At 41.4% G+C, this 26799-nt stretch overlaps 1 protein-coding gene across 2 annotated transcripts in view; it reads left to right on the top strand.

Annotated features, from left to right (window-relative positions):
- ARVCF (ARVCF delta catenin family member) overlaps positions 1 to 26799 on the top strand; it is a 240666-nt gene that overhangs the window by 129933 nt on the left and 83934 nt on the right. For both annotated transcript variants that reach the window (XM_026656880.1, XM_026656881.1), the window contains exons 4-5: positions 4142 to 4641; positions 14843 to 15026. In XM_026656880.1, the coding sequence (XP_026512665.1) occupies positions 4142 to 4641; positions 14843 to 15026 (684 nt within the window). The remainder of the gene's footprint in view (positions 1 to 4141; positions 4642 to 14842; positions 15027 to 26799) is intronic.

Raw genomic sequence — 26799 nt, forward strand, 5'->3', positions numbered from 1 at the left:
TTGTCTTGGATTCTGTGGGGCTTTGCTAAATAGTAACCTTAATTTCTATTGATAGTCATCCCATCTGTCCGGTTTACTGAGCAATGAAAGAAGTAATATAATTAACTTCTAAGAAGTTCCTTTATTTTAGCAGAAACAAAAAACGCTTTAATTGGAAGAGGGGCAGAATAAACCCCATTGTACACCATAGCTGTGTGGATGGCTTAGTGATTTTAAGCATATGGTTTAAAACAGTTAGATTCCTTAGAAAACAGGTTCAGATCCTTGTAGGACTAATTCGGCCCTTCATCCTTCAGAGGCAGATAAACTGAGTTTACTATGTGTGGGTCTTTTGGTTGAAACTTTAATAAACAAGGCCCTGATGCTGAACACAACGCCATCAACAGCCTCAGGAACAACTCTGACATCATAATCAAAAAGGCTGACAAAGGAGGTGCTGTCTTCGTCATGAGTAAGTTGGAATATGAACAAGAGGCTACTAGGCAGCTCTCTAACTCCACATTCTACAGGCCATTATCCTCTGATCCCACTGATGATTACCAAAAGAAACTACACCATCTGCTCAAGAAACTCCCTGGAAAAAGCACAGGAACAGATCTTTACAGACACATGCCTAGAACCCCGACCAGGGGTATTCTATTTGCTACCCAAGATCCATAAACCTGGAAATCCCGGACGCCCCATCATCTCAAGCATTGGCACCCTAACAGCAGGATTGTCTGGCTATGTGGACTCTCTCCTCAGGCCCTACGCTACCAGCACTCCCAGCTACCTTCGAGACACCACTGACTTCCTGAGGAAACTACAATCCATCGGTGATCTTCCAGAAAACACCATCCTGGCCACTATGGATGTAGAAGCCCTCTACACCAACATTCCACACAAAGATGGACTACAAACCATCAGGAACAGTATCCCCGATAATATCACGGCTAACCTGGTGGCTGAACTTTGTGACTTTGTCCTCACCCACAACTATTTCACATTTGGGACAATATATACCTCCAAGTCAGCGGCACTGCTATGGGTACCCGCATGGCCCCACAGTATGCCAACATTTTTTTATGGCTGACTTAGAATAACGCTTCCTTAGCTCTCGTCCCCTAACGCCCCTACTCTACTTGCGCTACATTGATGACATCTTCATCATCTGGACCCATGGAAACGAAGCCCTCGAGGAATTCCACCATAATCTTAACTATTTCCATCCCACCATCAACCTTAGCCTAGACCAAATCCACACAAGTGGTCCATTTCCTAGACACTACTGTGCTAATAAGCGATGGTCACATAAACACCACCCTATACCGGAAACCTACTGACCGCTATACTTACCTACATGTCTCCAGCTTCCATCCTGGACACACCACACGATCCATTGTCTACAGCCAAGCTCTGAGATACAACCGCATTTGCTCCAATCCCTTAGACAGAGACAAACATCTACAAGATCTCTATCAAGCATTAAAACTACAATACCCACCTACCGAAGTGAAAAAAACAGATTGACAGAGCCAGAAGAGTACCCAGAAGTCACCTCCTACAGGACAGGCCCAACAAAGAAAATAACAGAACGCCACTAGCCGTCACCTTCAGCCCCCAACTAAAACCTCTCCAGCGCATCATCAAAGATCTACAACCTATCCTGAAAGATGATCCCTCACTCTCACAGATCTTGGGAGACAGACCAGTCCTCGCTTACAGACAGCCCCCCCAACCTGAAGCAAATACTCACCAGCAACCGCACACCATACAACATAAACACTAACCCGGGAACCTATCCTTGCAACAAAGCCCAATGCCAACTCTGTCCACATATCTATTCAAGTGACACCATCATAGGACCTAATCACATCAGCCACGCCATCAGAGGCTCATTCACCTGCACATCTACCAACGTGATATATGCCATCATGTGCCAACAATGCCCCTCTGCCATATACATTAGCCAAACCGGACAGTCTCTACGCAAAAGAATAAATGGACACAAATCTGACATCAGGAATCATAACATTCAAAAACCAGTGGGAGAACACTTCAGTCTCTCTAACCACTCAGTGACAGACCTGAAGGTGGCAATTTTGCAACAAAAAAACTTCAAAAACAGACTTCCGAACTTGAATTAATATGCAAATTAGATACAATTAACTTAGGTTTGAACAGAGACTAGGAATGGTTGGGTCATTACACTAATTGAATCTATTTCCTCATGTTAAAATAGCCTCACACCTTCTATGGATCATCTCGATTATCATCTCAACGTTTTTTTTCTCTCTCCTGCTGCTGATAGCTCATCTCAATTGATTGGCCTCTTACAGTTGGTATGGCTACTCCCACCTTTTCATGTTCTCTGTATGTATAAATATCTTCTTTCTGTGTGTTCCATTCTATGCATTCGATGAAGTAGGCTGTAGCCCACGAAAACTTATGCTCAAATAAATTAGTCTCTAAGGCTAGGTCTACACTTGGGGGGGATTGATTTAAGATACGCGAATAGCGTAGCTGAATTCAATGTATCCTATTCGACTTACCCCGCTGTGAGGACAGCAGCAAATCGACCGCCGCAGCTCCCCCATCGACGGCGCTTACTCCTCCTGACGAGGTGGGAGTACGTGCGTCAATTCGGGGATCGATTTATCTGTCTAGATGAGACGCGATAAATCGATCCCCGAGAGATTGATTTCTACCTGCCGATCTGGGCAGGTAGTGTAGACTAGCCCTAAGGTGCCACAAGTACTCCTGTTCTTTTTGAAATGTGTGTGCATATTCGTAACTTTATACATGAGTCATTCTGTAAGCCAGTGGGTTCACTCGTGTACATAAAGTTAAGAATATTCATGTGTTTTCAGTATTGGTGGCCCCTGCATCCATGGCTGATCTCTCCCCCCCCCCCCCCCACCACCACCACTACTGTGCAGTACGTTATGCACTGGTGGGGTTTTACCCATTGCCCCACTGGTTACTGTGTTTTACCTGTGCTGTAGATAATTTGTGAAATGCTTAGCCTACAGGATGTGAGAGGTAAGCCCCCCCCCCATGTCATTTTGAACAAAAGGATAAACTATATCTATCTGTCTCTTTCAATAACAAGTTCTTACGCTGAAAATGCATCTCCTTACAAATATATTGAAGAAACTTCACAACTGGCTGCTCAAGATACGATCTTTTTCAAAGTAGGATAGAATTACAGTGATTGCCATTAAAAAGTCAGTTTCAACTACTATCATATACTGTTCTTAAAATCAGGGCTTTTCTACGGAGGGCAAAAATATGTTGGGTGGTTGTGGCTGGCCTTATTTCACAAACGATATACAATAAATTACAGCACTGTTAGAGATCAGTACAGTTGTTCCTAATGCACAGAATGACTGACTGCAGCTGGGGGCTTGCATGTAGGGTTAGCCACTGTCCGGGAGGGAGGTGACAGGGTGGTGAAGTGACTTGTCCTAGGTCACATTGCAGTTCAGTGGCAAAGCTGGGAAACCCTGACCTCCTCACTATCAGTTGAGTGCCCCAATCCTGGACCACTCTGCAGGAGATCTGTTTGGTATGAGCTCCGATTCCAAAACTTGGGTGTTCCACCACCTTTTGCAAATGATCATTGATGAACTGAGGGAGCTTGTCTTGGCCTCAGTAACACATGATCTGAATTGGAAATGTAATGGACCTTGTTATACTTGCTAAAAAGTGTTTGTTGGTGCAGTGTTTGGGGAGGGACTTACAAGTAGCTTAGAGGTGCTTTCTGTCCATACCCTGGATGCCTTTAATGAGATTTCTAGCTCATCATAAGAGGATCGTCATTAATGAGGTTTAGTGTTTCCCACTAAATGTAACCCCGTTCTATCATCATTGCTTTGGTAAATGACTTAAATGAAAGCAGCGTCGCTGACTTACAATTCCTGTCATTATTTTACTGCTCACCAAACAAATACTATGCTATGGTCTCATCATTGCTGAGTGATGTTTAATGTTGCTTAGTTTTTCTGGCCATATAAAAATTATTTGAAAAATGCAAATATCCTACCACTAATGCATATGTGAGGTTAAAAAGATTGATCATCACCCAGATGTTAATCCTGGTTTAGCAGCACTGAATGTTAAATACACTTTTTTTTATTTTGGAATGTTCCTCTCTGTGCAGGGGCTACGATGACCCTGTTGAGTCAGAGATGGTTGACGAGAGGATCCCTTACCTTCACGGTGGCTACGCAGCACCATTAGCACAGCCAGAGAGGGGGAGCATGGCCAGCATCGAACGCCTGGGCAAGCGTTCCCCCTCCATTGACAGCATCCGCAAAGACCCCAGGTGGCGGGACCCTGACCTCCCTGAAGTGATTGCCATGCTCAGTCACCCCATCGATCCAGTCAAGTCCAACGCGGCAGCATACTTGCAGCACCTGTGCTATGAGAACGATAAAATAAAAAAGGATGTGAGGCATCTGAAAGGGATTCCCATCTTAGTGGGTCTGCTAGATCACCCAAAGCCAGAGGTCCATCGCAAAGCTTGTGGGGCTCTCAGAAACATCTCTTACGGGAAGGATAATGAGAACAAGGTGGCTATAAAGAACTGCGATGGGATCCCGGCATTGATCAGGTTATTGCGGAAGACAAACGACATGGAAGTCAGAGAGCTCATTACAGGTCAGTGTCTGTATTTTTTCAGGGGAAGACTTTATTGGTTTCGGGAACAAGAATTTTTGAAGGTGGCAAGATTGTCTAAGAGTTATGAACCACTGGCTGCAGTCATTTGTCTAAGGGCATATCTAAAAGACGGGTTAGTGTGCGGCATGTGGGGATGTAAATCTACAGCACTGCAGCAGGCTGTGCACTGTCTGTGTGGACCCCGCTGCTGTGCACTAAAAGTTCAAAGTACACTAGGGAACTCCACACCATAAAAGTCTAGGTTTGTGGGTGCGTTGGGCCCTCCAGGATGTTACAGGGAAGACAAGCCCTAAGAGGGCTACATATATGTAACAAATCATGTCCGTTCACTCCAGCAAGCCTAGCTGGAGTGAGAGCAACAACACTTGAGTTACACAGAGTGATTGGATTAACAGCACAGAGTGAGTTGCATCCCCACTACATTACTAGTTACAGCATCAAGAGCACCACTTAACGCAAACTAGAGATTTGTGTGTGTAGCTGGGAGTCGGGTTATGGGCAAAACTCAAGTTTTATGCTGTGAAGACATGCCCTTAGGCACCTGGTGTTATGAGCCCCACTGGATGCTGCTGCATTAAGTGCGTCATAGTGTAACTGTGTGCACCTATCTATTCAGGGGAAAAACCAAGGAGCTGTGAATATGTGGTGAGGTTGTGTGGCTAACGCTGAAGGCTGGAAAATGTTCAGATTGATAGGCACAGGGGCTGCTGCTGAGACAGTTTTGGGAGGGGGAATGTTCATTATAATATCAGAAAAGGAGGCACTATTGGTGGTTGTTTTTTTTTAAAATGCTGGTATATACTTAGCAGTGATTTTTTTTTTTTCCAATTATTTGTGACTCCATTATTCAACCAGCTTTTGTTTGAACTTCGCCTTGGACCTACTCCAAAATGAGTAGTGAATTACATGCCAGGTTTCAAAGTTCAGCCACTGAGTTACATATGTGGAGTGGGGTGGGAAAGTGTGTCCACAACTCTTTACATTGTGGAGACGTATTCTTCTTCAGCCTCCCATAACTCAAAGGCAGGAACATAGATTTTCCCCTCTTTGGAGAGTCGGGTGGGGGAGGAGGAGGAATGACAATTAGATGGAGACCAGATGGAGGATTTTCTCCAAAAATAGAGTTTTTCAGAAAGTTCTAAGCATGTGAAAATAGGCCTGTATGACTGAAATGTTTAGCTACCTCATCTGTATTGGGAACTGCCAAGCAAATTCAATCGTAAATGTGGCATAATACATTTGATGCTATAATCACTGCAGAACTCGTGGCAACTCTCCAGCTTTTACCAGTCATCGTCCTTTGAGATGGATATTGGTACTGAGATGTTTGTTCTTCCTCGAGCATTTTTATTTATTCAGCAAACTGGGCCTAACCATGCAATCCACTAACTAGCTTCCCTCCTCCCCCTGCCCCCCTCCATAGAGCTAGGAAAGGGGAGCCTTTTGCTAAAGTATTTGATTCAGCAGGATGGCTGACTTTGTATTTTGTCTGGTTTTTGTTTTGTTTTTTTAAATTGTGGATAAGTAAAATGCATTTCTCTGCAGTTCTGGTTTGTTCAAAACTCATTTCCAGAGCTCTGCCAAGGAATACATTTATTTCGTCAGATTCAAAAAAGAAAAAGCTAGTCTATAATTTACTCTGGAGGAACATCATTATAATGTTAAGTGGTAATCAGTCATCGCAGAGATGGCAAAAACAAACTGGAGTTTGCCCCCTTTCCCTCTGAATGGTGTTTGCTTTGAATCCCGACTGATGAATTAATTTCACAATGTAAGTATGTGCCATTTGATCCTACCTCAGCAGTAAAATTAGTAATTTTGCTCTGCGTCCTTATGTAGGTATAGTTCCTACTTGCTATTTTAAGCTGTTTTTTCTCTACTGAGAAACCCTAGGAATGTTAAAGGTATTAACTTAAACAGATGTCCAGCAACAGATGATGATTCTTTAATCTCCATCTATGCGGGGGTGAGTTTAATTCTGCTCTTAAAGCAATAGTGTCAGAACGGGGTGTTAAACATTCAAGCAGTAATGCCGAAGGGAACAGGGTTCCAACAACATTTGTGTGGGCTGAGGCTGGTGGAATCACAGCTGATATTCAGACTCCTGTGAGAGAATGAACTGCCCAAAAAAAAAAGAATTCCGAAGGACGAGACCAGGGAGAAATAGGAGTCAAGTCTTTAAAACAACACAAGAGGTGCATTCAGCCAATGCTGCTGCAAAAAGACGGCATGCTATGCAGTGTTACATACACTGGTTACAGTTCTGGAGCTCTCATGATAAGTTGACTTTTGTATCAGGATACCTTCCCACTGCAGTGGATCAGAGTATCTGTTTGCCATGAATGCATTTTATTCTGTCTGGAATGAAACCTTTGAGAACGTTTGCCACCATACAGAAGTTTGTTCGGGTTCAGATGGAAGTAAAGAATAAGTTTAATTGCTTCTTTTAAAAGTCTGCAACTTCAAACCAGTTGTTACATGTTACCTAGACTGATTGTAATAATGATTGCTATTCAGATCTGAATTGTGGCCAGCCATTAATTGGCCATTCTAGGTGTGGTTGTATTCTAAAATAGGGCTGAGATTTCCAAAAGGTCTAAGTGAGTTATGCCCCCAAATCCCATTGCAATTTGGGCACCTGACTTTCTTAAGCTCTTCTAAAACCAAAACCTGGTCTAGATGTATACATCAATATGTATCCTAGGATACTAACTCTGAGAGGACACAGGTTAAACAATCATTGGGTGCATCTACATGGCACAAAAAAACCACAACCAACCTGTGGTGGTGAGTCTCATTGCTCAGGTCAACTGCATTGGGCTCGTGTTGTGGGGCTAAAAATAGCAGTGTAGCTGTTTGGATTCGGGCTGGTGTCTGTGCTCTGAGATCTGGCAAGTGGGGAGGGTCTCAGAGCCCAGGCTCCAGCCTGAGTCCGAACATCTACACTGCTATTTTTTAGCCCCACAGTCCGAGCCTAAGTCAGTTGACCCTGGCAGTGAGACTCGCTGCTGGGGCGAGAGCAGGTTGCTGGGTAGCCATTACTCATAGTGTCACTCAGCAATCTACAGTCGGGTTTCAGTATTCTGATATCACACTATGCTAGACTAGGAAAGTCTGTGTAGCTTTTCCCGTCTGGTGGTATCACCCTCCTCAGAACTGAAAGCCACTTGTTGCTTGACATCATAGCTCTTTTACCAGAAGTTCTGTGTATATCTGAGAATGGTGTTAGAGCATGATGGCCCTGCATGTCAGGCATGTTAGGCACTTAAAAAGTACCTACCAATCCCCAAAGATATAGTCCTGCTGTATCTTCTAGCTCTCTCTTTTTTTTTTAAATAGGGTTGCACAAACAGCCTGTACCTATTGTACTGCAGAAATCTCAGTTTATTTAAGGCTTTCACAGCTACACCATGAATTGAGCTGCTACTCTGTGGAGCTCTTCCTTGAATCAGTCCGCAGTTATCCTCTTGGGACTGTGCAAAGCTACCCATACCATGGATCATGTTCTGACTTCAGAAATGAGAGCTGAGCTGATAAAGCAAGAAATTTGCTCTGATTGGGAAAGCTGCAAAGGGTTTTTATCTTGAACGATAAGGTTTGGTGTGGAACAAATGTTCCCATCAGATATGCAAGACAGAAATTCTATTACACTCTTTTGACAAGCAGTCAGAAGTTAGTAGCTTTAATGAATTTTTCATTCTTTGTGTGCTCATTGAAATGTAATTTTGTTGTTTAACGACACTGCATGATATTTTAAGTGGTGCAGAACATTATTCTCCTGACACTCTGTATTGGCAAATTGGGTTTAATTGAAAAATGATTGACCTTAAATGTTCTAAGGAGAAATCTTTTGATCTAATAATGTTCTATGTAGAAACTTGCTGTTTGATGCAGCCAATCAGAAACCATTTCTTGTGGGCATTAATTAACGTATGATAGAAGCCTAACAGTTAGCCAGAATTCATTTCAGCGGGCACTAACTCTTCTTGGAAGTCCACTAATATGAGCAGCATATTTTCTAATTACAGGTGAATTTACTCCTTTTTTCTGTTGGGAAACCTGTCAAAAGAATATATATTTCATGGTGCAGTAATTTATCTTCAGGACTTGTGCTTGGCCTCTTTCAGCTTGGGATGCACAACTCCCATCACCAGAGCTCAATTTAAAAGGGGAAGGGGGGAAGACTGCATATATAATATAATACATGTCAGACTGATGACTACAAGATCAACTTACATCAAGAGCACCCAGCGAATATATGCAATTTATTTTAGATGATAAATGATTCAGTGTGCTGCATAGATGAAAGAGTAAACAGGTTCTTGGTTTGTTGTAATTTAATAGTAACACTGGATTCTGCAACTAAGCAGCGTAAGAAAGAAGATTCTGTTTGGATTTCAAAAGACGTTAGCATGTCTGTGTTTGACACACTTTCTTTAAACCTGCCCCTGATAGGCAGCTGCTGGAAGGTGGGGCCCACAGCATTTGGAACTGTGGGCTTAATTGCTTTTATATGCTGTGAAGTGAGGATTTACAAAAACAGTCATAGCTTCTGTTTTCTTTGTTACAATTTGTATCAACCAAACTACTTTAAAAAGACAACCTTGTTGCTTCTGCCTATGCTTGATGCCTTGGGTAGCCTGAAACCTACATGTATATTCAAGCTAGCTCTTATGAATGAGAGAAAAAATTGATTATCTTCTGCAAGGCAATAGTATATCTTCTTATTTAAATCCTAAAATGTATGCCAGCCACTGATCAATGCTTAAAAAGGCAAATTCTTTTAGTAAAGGCACATGGAAAACATTGATGGATGAATTTGTCTTGCAGTTACTGTTTTAATGACTTGATTTATCTTTAGGGTAATTTTAATGAATTGATAAATTGACAGGAGTTTTTAAACTAACTTTATTAGATAACATGTTAATTATGCTAATAAATGCAGTGAATAATTTTTAAGGGCAGAGGTCAAATTACGGTGGTGATAATCTTTGTCACTTTGTTCTCACGCAGGGTTAACGTAAAGTTTAAAAAAAAGTAGAGTGAATTTAGTTGTTAGGGATTAAAATCATGTTGCTATGGCTGCCACCATGAGATCCTCTTCCTGGGCTTGGTTCCCCAAGACCCTGGAGGGCTGCTGGGATGTAAAGTTCTGATGTAATTCCCTTCTTGATTCGCACCTTTTGAAAAGAAAAAAGTTTTGTTCTGTTTATTATCTGTCTCTCTTCTTAAGAGGTATTTTCCCTACATAGCCAGCCATGAATCTAAATCCTTCCCACATCATCAAATGTTGCATAGGGAATGACCAAGGCTCTGCCTATCCTGGACCACTCTTTGCATATCTTCTAAGTTTTCCCTCTCTGAGTACGTTTGACAGAAGGATTATTTTGATCTGTATCCCCCATATAGTCAGCTACTGGAGTCTTGTAATTTATTTCTTTTGAATATCTTAAAGATCCTACTTGCATATTTTTGATATAATATGGGGTATCTTTTGTCTCTCTCTTTATAGTTCAGCGATGCCTCCTTTGGAGCATAAAAAAAGGCTGTACAGTGGGGGAGAAATTGAAAACCTCACAACCATAGTTGGATCCTTGAGTCCAAAAGGGACAGAGGAAATGGGGGGGATAGGGAAAGGTTCTCTTTGGTGTCAAGGAGCAGCTGTTTGGCTGCCCAAGAGGCCATTTGTTTTTAAGGTCTTGTTAGCGTTTATAGGCGACATTTTCTTTAGAAACTATGGGTGAAGGTGCCCATGAGTACCTTTTCTCATGCGAGTAGTCCCACTGTTGGTTTAAATAGGACAACTGGTATGAGTGAAGTTGTTCACATACTACATGTTTGCTGGACTGGACTTTCTTTTTGTGGCCATTCTCTGCAATCCAGATGTGATTCTCTTGAATCCATGTAGGATTTAGTGTGTTCAGAAATTAGCTACCAGTAACTGACAACATAGAAGAAATTTGGAGATAATATCCTTGTTTTACAGACCTAGGGCATATTAAAATCTATACACCTGTCTTCAGGGTGGTACCTAAGCACTGGAGAATTTTGCAAAATCCTCTAATATTAGGACTGCTGGTTTGTCTGAGGTCTGAGAAGGGGGTTAAACTTTTTGATAAGTTTTGTTCTATGTTGAATTCTATTGCTAAATTGGGACCATCCTGTCCTAATTCCAGTATTAAGAAGATTTCAGATTTCTTTTAGATTTTTAAAATATTTCCCTAGTTGATTCTTCTCTAATCTAAAGAAATTAAATTATTTACTCTAGTAGCTTTGTAATGTAATGAACAGTCAGTTGTCTGGGGCAGGTGAAGAGAGGAAACATCCTGTTTCAGAGGAAGAAAGTTTTGTGAATCTCTAACAATGAAACCACTCAAACATGAAGTGTATAAGCTTTTAATACTTTATTCAGAATGTGTCTGTGGCCTACCAAGCTTTTGTATATTGGCCCCTTCCAAACTCAGAATGATTGATTAAAGATTTTTTTTTGTTAAATCTCAACATGCTTTTTAATTGATGTTTTACTAGCTCAGGTGAAGAACTACTATAGGCGAGTAGAAATATAGGAACCATAGGAATGGTCCTACTGCATCACACCAGTGATCCATCTCTCTGGTGTCCTGGTTCTGCTAGTTGCAAGTACCAGGTGCTTCAGAGGAAAGTATAAGAAACAGTTATGCAATAAATGTGCCCACAAATAGTTTGCAAGGACCTGAGGACTAGAACCCAGGTCTGCAGAGCCAGGTGTGGCTGATATTCCCGTAGTCCCACCAGGAGGCCACATAGAGGCACTGCCAGGGAGCACTGTGGAGAGTAGGCGTTGCAGGAAGTACTGCCCATGAGACCCAGAGTGACAGTACCCTGCAGCCCTCTGATTAGCCATGTGCCCCTACTTAACCCCAGGAAGTTGTTTGGGCAACCATACAGACCATGGCATGCTGCAACACTGGACTTTACCTTGTCTCCTGATTTCTGGTCTCTGACTCCAGCCTGACTTAGACCCCGACTCCTGCCTCCCGATTCTAGGCTTGTACTGCCTCTGATCTCTGGTCTTCAACCCTGGCCTGACTCTTGTTTACAGGACCTGGCCTTGTGATTCCTTCAACTCCTGCCCAGTGACTCCCATCCCCGATGGGCAGACCTAAGCCCAGCTGTGACCGCTTGGCAAGACCACCCATTCTCCACACCTTTACATAGTTTTTTTCCCCTCAACCCCCATTCATACTATAAGCACATTGGTAGTCCCATTGAAGTCAGTGGGACTACTCACAGTCCAGCAAAGCATGTGAATAAAGAATGGAGAACTTGTTAAATCAAAGGGTTTGATATGATTCTGACAACTTATTGAACAATTCTGTATCGCCTGATTATAAATATTTTACATTGATGACATAGTTGGCTTTGCTGTCTTTACAATGTATCTGTGTAAGCTGACGTAGAAGAAAATTGGTATTGGCTTTTGTTTTGTTTTTTCAGAATTGAGTGGAGATGTTGAGCTTTTTTTTTTTTTCTCAGTTTCCTTTTTTTCCTAACTCCCAGAGTGTTTAGTAGATTCTGTAACAATGAGGATATGTTTATTTAATATATAAATTGGTAACAATGGAAAGCTAATTTACGTTTGTCATTTATATTATCTTATCTTCTTTAAATGCTAAATAAAATAATTTCCAAAAAGCGCACACAACTTATATTGTGCTGTGTATGTAGAGTAAGTAAAGGGTGCCAAGTAAATAATAATAATGTATGTACCCAGAAAGAGATTACAGTAAAGAAAGATGGGTGATAACATCTGAGGTAAATTCTTTTGTTTACTACTGGATTTGTTTAATAATTAATGTGTTCAATTACATCTAAACAGATGCCTGGGTTTTGTAAATGCCACTTTGAATCGGAGGCATCATAAAGCGTCAGTCTTAAAACTCTGTTAGTTGTCAGTCTCCTGGGTTGTAATTGCCACTCACTACTGGTAGTGGAGATAAAATTCCCTTTCCAATCTAGTATGTAACATGACCCTATATGGATCACACTCTCTATTAAAATAGGACAAAAGACATTTGCCATCTTTTTTTTTTTTTTTTTCCAATGAAAGCGTGAGCATTAAGCTTTCATTCCAACCTACATCAGGGAGGATTCAGTATTACAACTTTATTTTTCCGTTTGTTTACAGACTGGTGTACTGGGCTTGGTCCTCCTTTCACATACACCAGTTTTGCACTGGTAGAACTCACTGACTTCAGTGGCATTACTCCTGATTAACACCAGTATACCTGGGCATAATTGGGTCCAGTGAGTCAATATCTGGTAGAGAGTTTAAAAAGGAGTTTTGGGAGAGGAAAATTGCAGGCATTGTAACCGTGAAACTTTGAGATTGATGTGTGACTGAAACAAAAGTCCAGACATGACCATTTATTGATCCTTGTGATTTTTTTAAACATGAAGTGTTTAAAGACAAATATCTGCAACTTAAGTTGTTAGTTTGCAAAAATGTACGTATTATTAGGAAAGTGTCTCTGGATATTTAGGAAAGTCTCTATCATTTTTCCATTCAGTCCTTGCAAAAATCTCCTTCATTCTCATGCATTTCAGTGGAGATGAAAGCTGTGTACGTATTTCTCTCCCCATATATGCTTATTTATAGTTTTGAAATGTTACCAAGTAGGATTAATAAATTCTGTATCTATTAAATGAATGTTCCATTTTAATCCCCACTCCGTAAGGAATAGCCTTTGTAAAACTGAGATTTGGAAGGATATTTGTACTTCTGCATAAGTTTTCATGGCAATGTCTGGCATATGGAAAGTTTTAACAAAAACTTTCCTATTAGATTTCAACTTTGTCCTTTGGTTTGGAGATGTGATTAGCTGAAAGCATGAGTCGAACAGAAGTAGGTTTTTTGTTTGCCTTTCTTGAATTAGTCAGCTTTGTGAAGGCTATATTACTTCCCTTTATTAGCAGAAACAGACTGATATCTACAAAAATGTACTTCACCCTCTGATTTCAAAGTCTAAATTATTATCCATTTAAACAAATAAAAGTAAATCTAGAATCCATTTGTTTCTTGAATCACTCTGTTTTCAGTTGAAATCACTGGTGTGTAAATGTTTTGCTTTGTACAGTGCTGAATGTTTCCATGAACCATTTTTAAGGGCTGGTCTACTCTACAAAGTTCTGCCACTTTATCTGTGCGGGCACAGTTCAAGCAGAAACACCCCCTATCCCCCGGAATGTAGATGCTGTTCTGCCGGTGTCAAAGTGCTTATGCTGGTGCAGCTTATTCTAGTTCAGGAACTGAAATAAGCTATACTGGCATAGGTACCTATATATTAGTGTAACAGCATCTAGTGGGGTTTTTACCAGCATAACTGTTGGCAAAAAATCACATCCCTAATTGACATAGTTACATTGTTAAAACTCTTAACTGTGGACTAGCCCTAAGATATTTTGCGTTGTTTACCATGTAAAACCTACATATGTGACTTCTGCTGCTTTGATTTGGTATTCGCCTTCTTTCTACAGCTGTGATTCAAAATCAAGGCGAGGTGATAAGACAAAGAGGGTTGTGGTGCTCAGTCTCCCCTAGGAATAATGCCCTCACTGCACTGTATGTGCCTGTGACATAGTGAATAATATGAAAGTAAATATGGAATGTAAAAAGTCTGGGGTGAAATTCAACTCTGTGTAGAGAGTCGACACCAGGGCTATGTGCCCTTTAAATCCAGTTTAAGCCCTATTTTGAGGTTTTATGTGCTGCATTGGCCTTGCACTGCCCTCTGCACTGGGTGTTGTTGTTTTTTTCTGTCAGAAGTAGATTTGCAAGTTTAATGATATTAACACGTTGTTCAGAATGAATACTATCATATTGAATCTTTACACTTATAGTTTATGTAGATGATTAATGAACACATATCGTATGTCTCCTGTATATTATATGGCCCAGCAGTTTCAACCACTCTACCTGTTTTAAATATAACTGCGTTTAGAAAGGTGGTATAGCTTTCTGTTTTGATAACTGCTGAGTGAGTCCTAACCATGTGGTTACATTGTATTCTCAGAAATGTTGTCAGGTGAGTAATTTCCTCTTCATATTGTTTTATGATTTAATCTTTTGGAAATGTTAGTCTGCATGAGCAACACCCGTAAACTACTCTAACTTGGCTAATAACCATTGTTTCTCTCTAAGGCACGCTTTGGAACTTGTCATCCTATGAGCCCCTGAAGATGGTGATCATTAACCATGGCCTTCAGACACTGACAAACGAGGTGATTATCCCCCATTCCGGATGGGAGAGCGAGCCGAATGAGGACTCTAAGCCTCGGGATGCTGAATGGACCACGGTCTTCAAGAACACATCTGGCTGCTTGCGGTAAGATGGGAGCAGGGATTGTGCTTCTGTGGTTCGTAGCATCTTAATGTATGTTTAAAAAAGTGGTTTATTTACCCTGACTTTGAAATCAAATTTCCTGCATCTCTTTTGCAGAGGTGCACTTAGGAGCTCAATGTGGCAATATGGGAGGCTCTCGTTTTGCCACAGATTCTCTTGTACTAGAGCCTTGTAAGTGCTGACATTCCAGTCGCATTTGTGAGAGAGGTTGGTCATTTGTGTAAGATGGAACATTATAGCTATAAATGTTAACCTTTCCCTTAGTGGGGGCAGTGCTTAAAGAATGGTGATTTCCCGAGTTATATCCCAAGAAGGAAATATGCCTTTGCAAGCATAGTCGTAAGTGCTAGGAGTCCAGCTTTAATCAGGTGTGCTGGGATCAGTAGGCTGATTCTGGTCATTTGTCGAGTCCTTTCCTTAGTTGCCCATTTGAGAGGTTTTTTTATGACAAGTTTTCTAAATGAGTCAGTTCTTTGACGTTCTTCTTGCACAAGTGGACTTTTATTCCCAGCTGGTGAGGGAATGCATAATATCATTGTTAGCTCTTTTTTTTTATTGATTTAAGCTAAAGCTAGAAGACTTCTGATTCAGATTTATCTGCAAACACCCCAGGTGAAGATATTGACTAACTTGATTTCAGATTGCAGTGAGTGAGGAGCTGTAGGATATATATTATGAACCTGTCAGAGATGCACATTCAATGTAATTCATAGGCGTTCGCTTTAGATACAATTTGCCTGCTGAGCATTAAAGAACCAGTTCCCAGTAAAAAAGACCTTTGATTAGGTATTATTTGCAATTCTTAAATCATCCACAACTGGACAGTGCGTGTTAGAACACAGGGTCTGAAAGAGCCTTCAGCACAGCCTAAGGTACTGACATTCTGTATAGAGTGACTGACTTTCATTTTGATGTTTTTCCTTGAGGTTTTTGTAAATAGTCTATAAGAGATTAAACAGTGTATATACACTGTTAAATTCTTCAATGTTATGATGAGGTCTAATAGTTCAAACAAAACTAATCAAGATTCCATATTGCACCTTCTGGTGCACTGAAGTGTACTTCTGTCAGATTTCTACTGATTAATATATCTTCAGAAAGTTGCTTCATTTCCGTTCCTTGGGCTTGCGGTCTCTAAATGGCACTAACTATTCCCATGAGTAACTTCATGAATGCAGAAAGTAATGAAAAGTGTTCTGAAAGGGCCCATTACTGAACTTATTTGCAGTCCCACTGGAGATGGAGGTCCTTTGAGTAGGATCCAGACATCATAATTTTTCCTTAGCAGTGCCTCACTTTCTAATGGTTTTGCAAGAAGAAATTAGTTATAGTGAGCATAAAAGGATTATCTGAACGAGTATGAGATTCTCTAATGATTGCAGACAAAAAACTGATCGTTAATAGATTAACCTGATCCATGTCATACATTTTCTATTAGCACCTGCAATGCTCTGATCTACTTGAAGTTCTGCATTCCAAGTGTGGTTTTTGTTTTTTGTTTTTTAAATTAAGGTGCTTCTTTTGGAGGAAAAAGAACAAGAATTTTATTTCCAGGACCCAGCTTTCTTCAGCATAATGAACATGGGCATACAGAGCTAGTGTAGTGTTAAGATCTGCTAGCTGCAGAATTCCACCTCACTTTTTAGATAACTAAAGTGGTCCTGTTTTAAGAAACTACTTGGCAATGTAATGGCACTCCGTAATAAACATATGTGGTGCCTACTGCTAGAGCTGCACATGAAAACGTATTGCAATCCTCATGTCTACAGTCTGTCTTCTATCACTATTGCGTGTGTGTGGGGGTGGGGGGTAATATCTATCTATCCTTTTTTTTTTTTTTTTTAATTCAGAGAAAGCTAGTCTTTGGGAATGCTGAGTATGTGATCCAGAGAATTTGTTCAGGTAAATGGGGAAAAATCTGCAACAGTTAAAGAAAGCAATTTATCAATCTTTTGTTTTATAAAATTGGTATTGGAATGAATAGCCATTGTGCGGAGAGAGGAGAATTGTTGTGATAATATAACCATTTTTATCCCATTGCTATCAGGAGGCATTAAAGGAGAGGCAGGATGATCCATACATAGAGCAAAGGATTGGTGTAAGGACTTGGGCTCTTTCCGGGCTCTGGGGTTCTCCTTCTGTATTATGTGGGTAATGATACCTATCTTCTGTAAAGCACTATGAGATCTATGAGTAAAAAGGGCTATATAAGAACAAAGTGTTATAATGGGTGTTGGAAATCTGTTGGAATCTATAATAAAATTCTCTGCAGCTCATCATTAAATGTATCACCAACATAAGATGGCTAACGCCATCAATAAATTGTGGTGTTTTAGCTGGCTTACTCTGCAGCCATCTGTTTGACATCCATGTTAAAGCCCCTTTGCCCGCTCTTCTGTTGACGCAGCAGTTGGTCATAGAAATTCAATTTTTGGTGAATGGAGCTAATTACAAACTGTAACACATTTACCATTTGCAAAAATACATGATCTTATTTGTACTTTGGAGTTTATTCCTCTTGATTGTTTGCCAAGCCCACCTTGTCTTCTCTGCAGGTGATTCTGAAGGGAACACTGCACTGCTCTCTGAATGAACTAACTGAGAAACGAGCAACTATTTTGACAGAGCTTTTAAAAGTAATTAAGATCACTTGGACTCAGCAGTGCCAGTGCATAGCATGCGTATTACACGTGCACAGCTGCTTTTATTTCAGTATTTTTCAGGAACGTTAATGAAATTTACCAACTAGTGTGGGTGGCTTTGTGTCAAACTCCTTGCTTCACTATGTGAATTGCTGCTATGTTAGTCGTGCTTTTGCTGATGTTATTTACCTTGCACTGATCCACAGATGGAGAGGCTGGGGGATTGGTGATATTAGCAGTGATATTGGGCATGATATGTGCATTGTGTGAGGGAAGGAAGGATACTATGGTTGAATACCAGTGTTTAGACTAGAGCTAGTGTCTCAGCTGAGATATCTACACTGTCACTGTGATTCCAGTGCTGGAGCTGCTTTTTATTTAGGCCTTGCAGCACATGCTACCTACTTCTTCTAACCTTGTGAAGTTTAAAAACAAAACAAACCAAGAGAAGGAGCCTTATGATTTAGTGCTAGACCTCCCATTCACCAAGCTGGCAGGAATACTTAAATTAAGCTTGATGTTAGCATTAGCCATGATGGCTGTACGTAATTGTATTCAGCAATCCATTCCGTAACTGCTAAATCTAAGTAAGGGTTTAAGAAAACCCAAATGATGGTGCTAAGAAACACGGGATATAACTGGCAACTTGAGACCAGCAAGAACTATAACGTCCCTCTCTGTCAAGAAGCCTCAAAAAAGAATCCACTTGATATTTGTTTCACCGAAGTCCTGTCTCTTCTCTGCCATAAATCACATAATTCCTGGACAGCCTGTAACCAGATGAAACACTACTCTGAGCTACCAGGGAATACTCAAGATCTTGAAATGCCAAGTAGGGAGCAGAGGAAGACAGGGCTTCCTATCAACACTTTTTGTTGACTTTAGAAACAGATATTTGTTGTTTTGGGGGCCGCTTTTATATTCATCGGGCAAGTTCATATTGTTTGTATCCCAATATTAGACTGAAATATGAAAAGCATGTTCCATCCATCACCCTAATCTTAGCCACTCCATCTTCACTCTGTATGCAACCTGACAACAGTTACGTCTTCGAATGACGAGAAGGAAAACCTTGGATTTCATTCTGTTAATGCAAAACTTGACAGTTACAACACTGTGGCCAGTAACTGGGGTTGCTGCATGCCGTCTATATTTCACCAGGAAACTATGTCAAATATTCATGTATTTGTGGAGATGATGCTGATTTTCAATTCTGTTTGGTTAATCTTCCTCCTGGTCCAAGGAACGATAATGTCCCCTTCCTTTGTCAAGCTTCACTTATTGGGTCAGATTCAATATCTGATTCCTGAGAAAGGGATGATCATCTGACAGATCAGAATAGTCATAAGCCTTTTGATACTAATCAGGAAGTTGCACAAAATTGGGTAGTTCCCTTTCTCTCTCAACATGGCCACCAGGATAAGGGAGTGTTGAAAATCTGGGAATGCGTGATGTGCTTAACTTTTTTCCAGGAGTGTTTTTGCTGGACTCTTGACCTTCAGAGGCTGTATATCAATTTTAAGGAATTTGGGTGTTACATAGGGTTAGACTTTGGGATGTTATTTCCATTTTGTCAGTGTATATTTGGAAAACCCAAGGTGATCCCATAAGTAGTCTGAACCAAGTCCCAATGATCCGAGCAACACTCCTTATTGAGAAGGTTCTATTATAGGGTATATCTATATATTAAAGTGCTGTTTGTGAATGAGTATCTCCAGCTTTCTTAAACAACATGCTTGATGATCTGAGCTGTAGAACACCGAAATATAATCACCAGCCCATTGCAAGCCTCCCTCTTTGAGCAACTTCAGCCTGATTTGCTCATAAACCAGCAAACCACGGATATGTTGCTGTCCTTTTCCTAGCTGCAATAAACAATGTACAGCTCTCCTCCCCAAAAACGTTGTTCTGAAACTATTCTGATATGTGGGGCTGGAGAAGTGGGACTAGGAAGGAAGAAGGGAACTTGCCAATAGAATCAGTAATAAACACAGGTAGTTCTCTTATTTCATTTGGTGTGCAAATTTGATGTCCTCAAACTGATTTATTCTTTTAGGAGTGTGGAAAAGGAGATGTCTCTTTTAATTACTGTCTGTCTCATTATTATTTAATTCCTGCCTGGTTTTCCAATCCAGAAACATTTGCTTTTAAACTATACTATAATCCAGTTTAAATAATGTTCTGACCTGATGTATCTCTTAAAAAGGCCATTTAGCAATCCTTCCTTCAACTTTGACTAAGACATTAAGGCTCATTAGTGGAAGGGTACACTTAATGGGATCATTCCATGAGAGAGATGAAATTTAGGTTAACCTGCACTCATTAACTCAGTGCCAGAGACCTTCAGTGTTTCTCCATGTTTGTGCTGAATACACTGTTTGCTCTTGGTCAGGAGTGGAAATGTGAGACCTTTCGGTCAGAGTGTGCTGTCACAATCAGACTTCCTTTTCATTTCCTGTACACTTATACATCATGACTCTGAGTCTTATAGAAGCAATAAGGCTTTTAACGGCTTTAAAAAAATTAATTAATACTGTGCTTAATTACCATTCCCCTCTGTTAAATTACCATTTATTCTCTCTTGCACCTTGCAGATTTTTTTCAGTTTTGAAGGGGAAAAGAGTAAAATTTAGTTCCTAAATTGCTGATTTTATAGCATGGATCTTGTGCTAAACTGACCTGATGTCAACAAATATTTAAATTAGTTCACTTGCATAGTAAATAGATGAAAAGTGCTACTTTTCCAGGTTACCATCTGCAGCTTTTCCTGTCAATCCTTCTACTACATAGAGACTCCTGCTCACAAACAGCTCCAGGAGTCAAAGCCTGGCCATGGATGTACAAGTGCATAAAGAGAGACCCTGCCTACTTGACTTCCACCAAAAAATGAATTCTCTACAAAACAACCTTGTACAGAATGGCTGGCTGTTCACCGTGAAGTTATGGAAGAAGGATGGTCCAGTGGTTAAAGCACTAGCCTGGGCTGTAGAAGATCCAGGTTCAGTTCCTGCTCCATGACAAACATCCTATATGACCCTGGGCCAATCATGTAGTGTCTTTCTGCCTTAGTTCCACATCTGTAAAATGGGGATCAATAGGGAAATACTCTCTCACATGAAAGATTGAGGCACTAGGATACTATGGTGATGGCGGCTTTATAAGTACTCAAAGTAGGTAAATGTTAATAGCCCCCTCCTTTGGAATCAAAATACACAAGAGAATATGGGAGTGTGTGTAAATAATACTCTGATCCTTGTACAGTGTTTCAGATGGTGCTGAGAAAAAAGGGGCTCAGCAGAATGTCATAAATTCTGTATTGTGGCTATATTTTGTTCCAGGTGTATATTTAGTATGTGAGAGTTTAACAGTCTTCCTCGGGAAGCTAGAACTCCCCTGAGCCTGCAGTGCCCTCGCTCCTCCCCCCCCACCCTCCCTGCACGCCACGAAACAGCTGATTGGGAGGTGCGGGAAGGGAGGGGGAGGTGCTGATCCGCGGAGCTGCCCGTGAGTGGGAGGCACTGGTAGCAGGGTGGGAGAGGTGGGGGTGGGGGGGGGAGCTGCTGAAGTATTATTGTGGCTCTTTGGCAACGTACATTGGTAAATTCTGGCTCCTTCTCAGGCTCAGGTTGGCCACCCCGTGCTAGAATGTCACAGGAGGTTTGTCTTGCCAGAGGCGGAGCATGCTGTGTTCCCATTCCTGGCGGTGGGGGACCATGCTCAGTCACCCAGATAGCCCCATTCTGTTACCTTTTCCAGAGCCTGATGTCTGTGATTGTTGAATTCCAAGGAAAGAGGGGGAAAAGCTATGTAAAAATGCACCCGTTATACCCTCTATGCCTAATCATAATGATTAATGTATATCTTTTCTCCAAAGAAAAGTGACTGGGAATTAGTTTTCGAAATGAATTACTTTCAAGCTTTATCTGTCTTCCAATACTGCAAGCATAAAGATAAATACATGATAACAGTAGCTTTATATTTCTCCTATCCGCCCTCCCACCTACATGAGGCAGCATTGAACTCAGACTGACAGAAGTGGAAAGGCAACAAAGCGTAAATCTTGGATTGGGGAGAGCTGGCTGTATGAGCTTCTTCTAAATAGCTCTGTCTGGTGAAGGAAAGGGCATGGGAGGTGAGACACCGGGGAGATCACTTCAGTACTGTCAAGGTGCCGTTGGCTTGCGTCAGGGGAACGTTGAGTAATTTGCCTGTTGAAGCATGACAGGACAGAGAAGGTATTTAGATGAAGCTTTTCAGATGAAGGCTTTCTTAAAATGACAGTGAATAAATAATTAAGCTTAAGTAAGTAGTCTACATTTTATACAGAGAAACATCATTCCATAACTCCCCTCTGAGGGCTAGGAAAGGGTCCAAGATGTCTCCCCACTCTGAAATGGGATCCTCTGACAAAGCCCTTTGGATCATCTTTCTCCATTTATCACCCCATTCCCCTATGCCACTATGACAGCATATTTCAACTGGTATCCTTTTAGCCCAGGAAGACTGAACAGGGCCTCTTTCAAAACATATCATTGCATTACAGTCACACAGAAGAGTAGTGTCACTGAATTATTGTGTCCCACCGCCACTGTTGTCATCTCCTCATCTTCACACATGCTACTGATTGCGTGAGGCATTGGGTTAGTTGCCTGACCTTGTGTCTTAGTCAGTGTAGTTGAAAATGGAGTTCAAAAAATATATATCAGACTTTGCTGAGAAGCAGGTACGTTTTGAGCTGCACTTTCCTCAGGGAAATAACTTGAAAAAGTGAGGAAAATTGAATTGACGACATTAAAACAACTTTTCCAGGCAACTTTCTCTTTAGGGACAGCAAACACTGAACAAACTGGAAAGAGGGTGAGGTTTATCTGTAGAGTGCAGGTTCAAAAAACAACAGTTAGACTCCTAAGGAAGTATAATAAAGAGGAGAAAGCTAAGGCAGTTTCTTAATTAGCTTACTGATACTGTACAGGATCATAGCATATGGCTGTCCTGGGGCTTATATGATGAGTAGAGCGTTTTAATTCCTGCTAGTGAATAGCTGTTAGAGTTCTGCCTGACAGTTCCTGATGTTTAGCTTGTAATATAGATAAATTATGCATAGATTTTAGTAGCAGAGACATAGCCTAGTTACATGCAACCTTAATGCTTTACAACGAAGTCTAAGGTATAAATTAAAGTTGTACACTTGCTTATTGCCTTCTGTCATTTCCTTAGGAAGGAATATAGGTCCCTTACCTCTTGGCTCTAAATGAAGGGAACTAGAAAATGTATGTTGCTATGGTTTGATGAAAAGTGAGTTCACAACAAAACTCACTAATACCTTTTGGAATGGGGTTGATGTAGAAAGTGGGCAAAGCTTACATTATTCCTTACACCTAATGGATACAGAGGCCTTCTATTTTTACACAAAGTAATTCAGAGATTCTTTTCACATGGTAGGACAAACAGAGCCTTCTACCCTTCTCTCAGTGCAAAAAACGGAATAATAATTTTTGAAGCTAAGCAGCCGCCAGCCATTCCAGTATTCTCTTGCAGCATGTTTCAGAGCAGCTCAGTGTTACAGAAGAGCAAAACAAGGCTCCCACAACTAGGTCATATTAAAGGTAACCAGCAAATATTTTACCAAAGAAGTAGTACATGTATTTTTATGTGCTGAATGCCCCAAGTAGCAAAGGGCAAATCTCTCAGCTGCAATTGAACTTTGTCCAGCTATGCTGGAAGGACAGGAGGCAATGGATGTGGTTTAAATTAGGATGCAACTTTATTATCTGGAATATATGGGATCCCAGCAAATAAATTGTACAGTGCAGGTTGTCGTCATTTCCAGAATCCTTTCCATATACATTTTCCAGTCTGGTCCCAGCCATCCTGCTGCTGTAACCCTGCCACTCTCCCCTCGTATGAGGGTTAAGGGGCCTAGAAAGGAGGGTGGTTGACTCCCTGCCATACCAGACATAGGCACCTTGAACCCCCTTCCTCAGCAATTTTAATGGATGCTTCCTTTACCAATCAGTTTTATCAGATCACCTTATCCGTTCCATAATAAGTATCTGCACTGCACATCTGCCACAAGTTGTGACATTTATAGCCTAATCCACTTGCCCCATCCCACCAGGTCCCAAACCCTCTTTGCCTTGGCCAATCTGGCAGTGAGGGAAAAATTCCTTTCCAGGCCCCAAGAAAAGGGGCGGCTAGCGTAATGCCCAGACATGGTCAGGATGAAACCCAGTTCTTTAACTGCTTCCGTGAGTGGGAAGATAGGTGTCACCAGGCCTTTCAAGATGAAAAGGGGCTTTACAGGAACTACACAGGGCATAAATACCCCGTCTCTTCTGCTCAGCTGGCGGAGTGCCCCCTTCCCCAGTCTAGTTGTGCAGCTTCCTGCTCCTCCCCACTCAGCACTGCTAAGTCTCTTTCCCCTTTTGCTCCCCTGCTGTGAGCTGGAGAGGGTGGCCTTAAAAGGGCAATGACCTCTTTCTTTCCAGCCTGCTGGCGGAGACCCCGTCAATTATATTGATGGGGCAAGTATCCTTCTCTTCCGTCCAGCTGGCCATTGGACCCATCGCTTAAGGTGTGATGACAACATTGTTAAACCATGCTGCTGGCTATTCTGTCCTTGGTTATTACAGGGAGCTCCTTAAATCAAAGAACTGCGACTTGAGAGTGAGGACAGCAACTGCGAGCTTTCCGGATTGTGTCTACAGTATGTAGGTTTCTCCAGAGCACAGACTAAACTCCCTATTACAGCACTTGGCTGTTGTACAGCCGTTTGCCAGTATTTGACCAATTAAAAAACAATATAGATTTTGAATAGATAAAAGGGCCCCTGCCACATGGGGCAGCCACTGCTGCTGAAGCTGTATTCTGTTGGGACTACCCCCGTATTTACGTGCTGCAGTAAATTCTGCCCAGATCCATTCTCCATGCTGGATGGCTGTCTCCTGCAAAGCCTCCCCCTTCAAATAGACCTCCTGCTCTCACCCTTGGGCTTTGGCTTTCTCTCAGGTTTCTTACCATCACCTGACTTCAGACTGCTCAGATCCTGACCTTACTGCTCTCTCCTACTATTGGGTAGCCTTCTTTAATATCAGTGACCTCTCCACAGCCAGCCAGTTCCCACCGGCTTCCTTGTGTCATATGCCACCTCCTGCTGACTGACTCTGTCCTCTCACCCTATCTGATACCAGGACCTCTTTTGCATCACAAAAGATTCAATGAGGAGTGAAATGTGGAATTTGTCACATCTCTGTCTGAAATGGAAAAAAAGGTTGGCTTGAAATGAGTTATGTGCTGAAGATAGCACTTGCCATTTGGGACATTGTGCAATAGAAGTACACGAAGAAATTCAGCACAATTTACTATATGTGTTCTTAATAATTACAGGTCATCTTTGGCAAACATCTGACAGGATTGTGGACTGGGATTGAGTGTCAGAGCTGATGGGCGGGACAGGCACTACATTAAACCCAGCCTTGCAAAACAGTCGTGGCAATTTATCAGTCCGGGCCTGGAATTTAGCCAGCTATGTTGTGCTGGTAGAAGTAATGGAGCTAATGATACTTTCCTCACCAGTCAAACAAGAAGAATTTTGCAAGACTAATTTAAACTGCTTTCAGAGAAGCAGAAAGATAGTAGCCTAAACTGTGTGGTGGTTGGCAGAACTCATGCACTGCCCCAGGCACAATGAAGCCAATCGCTTCAACTCTTGTTCAGGTCTGGGTAACTCTCCCAAAGAAACAGTGCAACAAATGAGTGTCCCATATGCCATACCTATGCCAAAAATCAAAGTATTCCTTGGAGTCCATCAAAAAAGAAAAACCAATTTAACTTTCTCTTCACAAAAACTATCCTCTCCGCTCAGAGAGGCACGAGGGCACTTTAAACAAAGTATTTTTCATGACTGATGAACCAGCACTGAAGTAGGATGGTGACTGTGTTATTCCCTAACGTTCTGCTCTCCTGTTTCTTGGACAGCTCTACATGATAACAAATGATACTACTTTTCAGCAAGATGGCTGACACCAGCAGTCATTTTGGAAATAGAAGTTTTACTAAAGCACATTGTGTATTATAACTCTGGTGACTTTCTCCAGACCCGAGGAAGAGTTCTGTGAAGCTCAAATGCTTGTCCCTTCCACCAACAGAAGTTGAGCTGATAAAAGATATTATGTCACCTGTCTTGTCTCTGTAAATTATAAGTCTTTCTGTGACCCTTTGGTCCCTACCTTTTCACATAATCCTGTTTAACTATCCTGAAACATGCTGCTTGCCCTGTGAATTTTCAGATTGCCAGGGGAGAATGAAACGGGGGGGGGAGAGGGGGGTTGCTTCTCTTCCAAAAAAAAAAAAAAAAAAAAACCATTGATTTTTTTTTTTTTTATTTTTTTTTTTTTGCATTGAAAGAATGCAAATTAAGTGCCATGCATTTAATCACTATAAAAATCTTGCTGTTGAGGATGATTTGTGTGTGGCTCTGATAGCAGAGGCTGCACACGTATCCCAGAGGTGGTAAAAGTCAGCCCTGTTACTGCAGACTTAAATGTTACATTGAGACTTGTATATAATTTAGAGGCCTATGTGATTGTCATTACATTCATATCTAAATCAAGGATGGATTCCTCACATCCTCCTCACTTCTTTCTATAGTCTTTCATACCAGCAGACCAGATTCCTAATCTGATGAGTTCCTACGCTGGTAGGTATTTACTTTTATTTAACATTTACTCAGTGTTCCTCTGTTTTGTTTTGCTAGGGAAAGCAGATATTTAAACAGCCGTACAAATCCTCTTCCATTAGTCCTGCCTGCAGATCAGTGTGCAAGACTTTTGAGATGTGAGAGAGAATCCAGGTCACTTTCTCCTTCAGCGGGGAGGGGAGGATGTCAAATCCAGGTGTGAGATTCTGTACAGTACTGTTTCTGTGATTTGCTGCTTTTACTTGTAATCAGTCATGCACTTATACTAATGTGTAAGGTGATTCAAGATTTTGCTGCTAGCAGAATCACTCATTAGGATGCATTCCTGGCTATATTTGTCCTAAGATAGGGTTACCATATTTCAGCAAGCAAAAAAGAGGACGGGAGGAGCCCCGCCCTAGCCCCGCCCCCATCC

Source organism: Terrapene carolina, unplaced genomic scaffold (assembly GCF_002925995.2).
Source record: "Terrapene carolina triunguis isolate 2854851 unplaced genomic scaffold, T_m_triunguis-2.0 Scaffold234, whole genome shotgun sequence".
NCBI lineage: Eukaryota > Metazoa > Chordata > Testudines > Emydidae > Terrapene > Terrapene triunguis.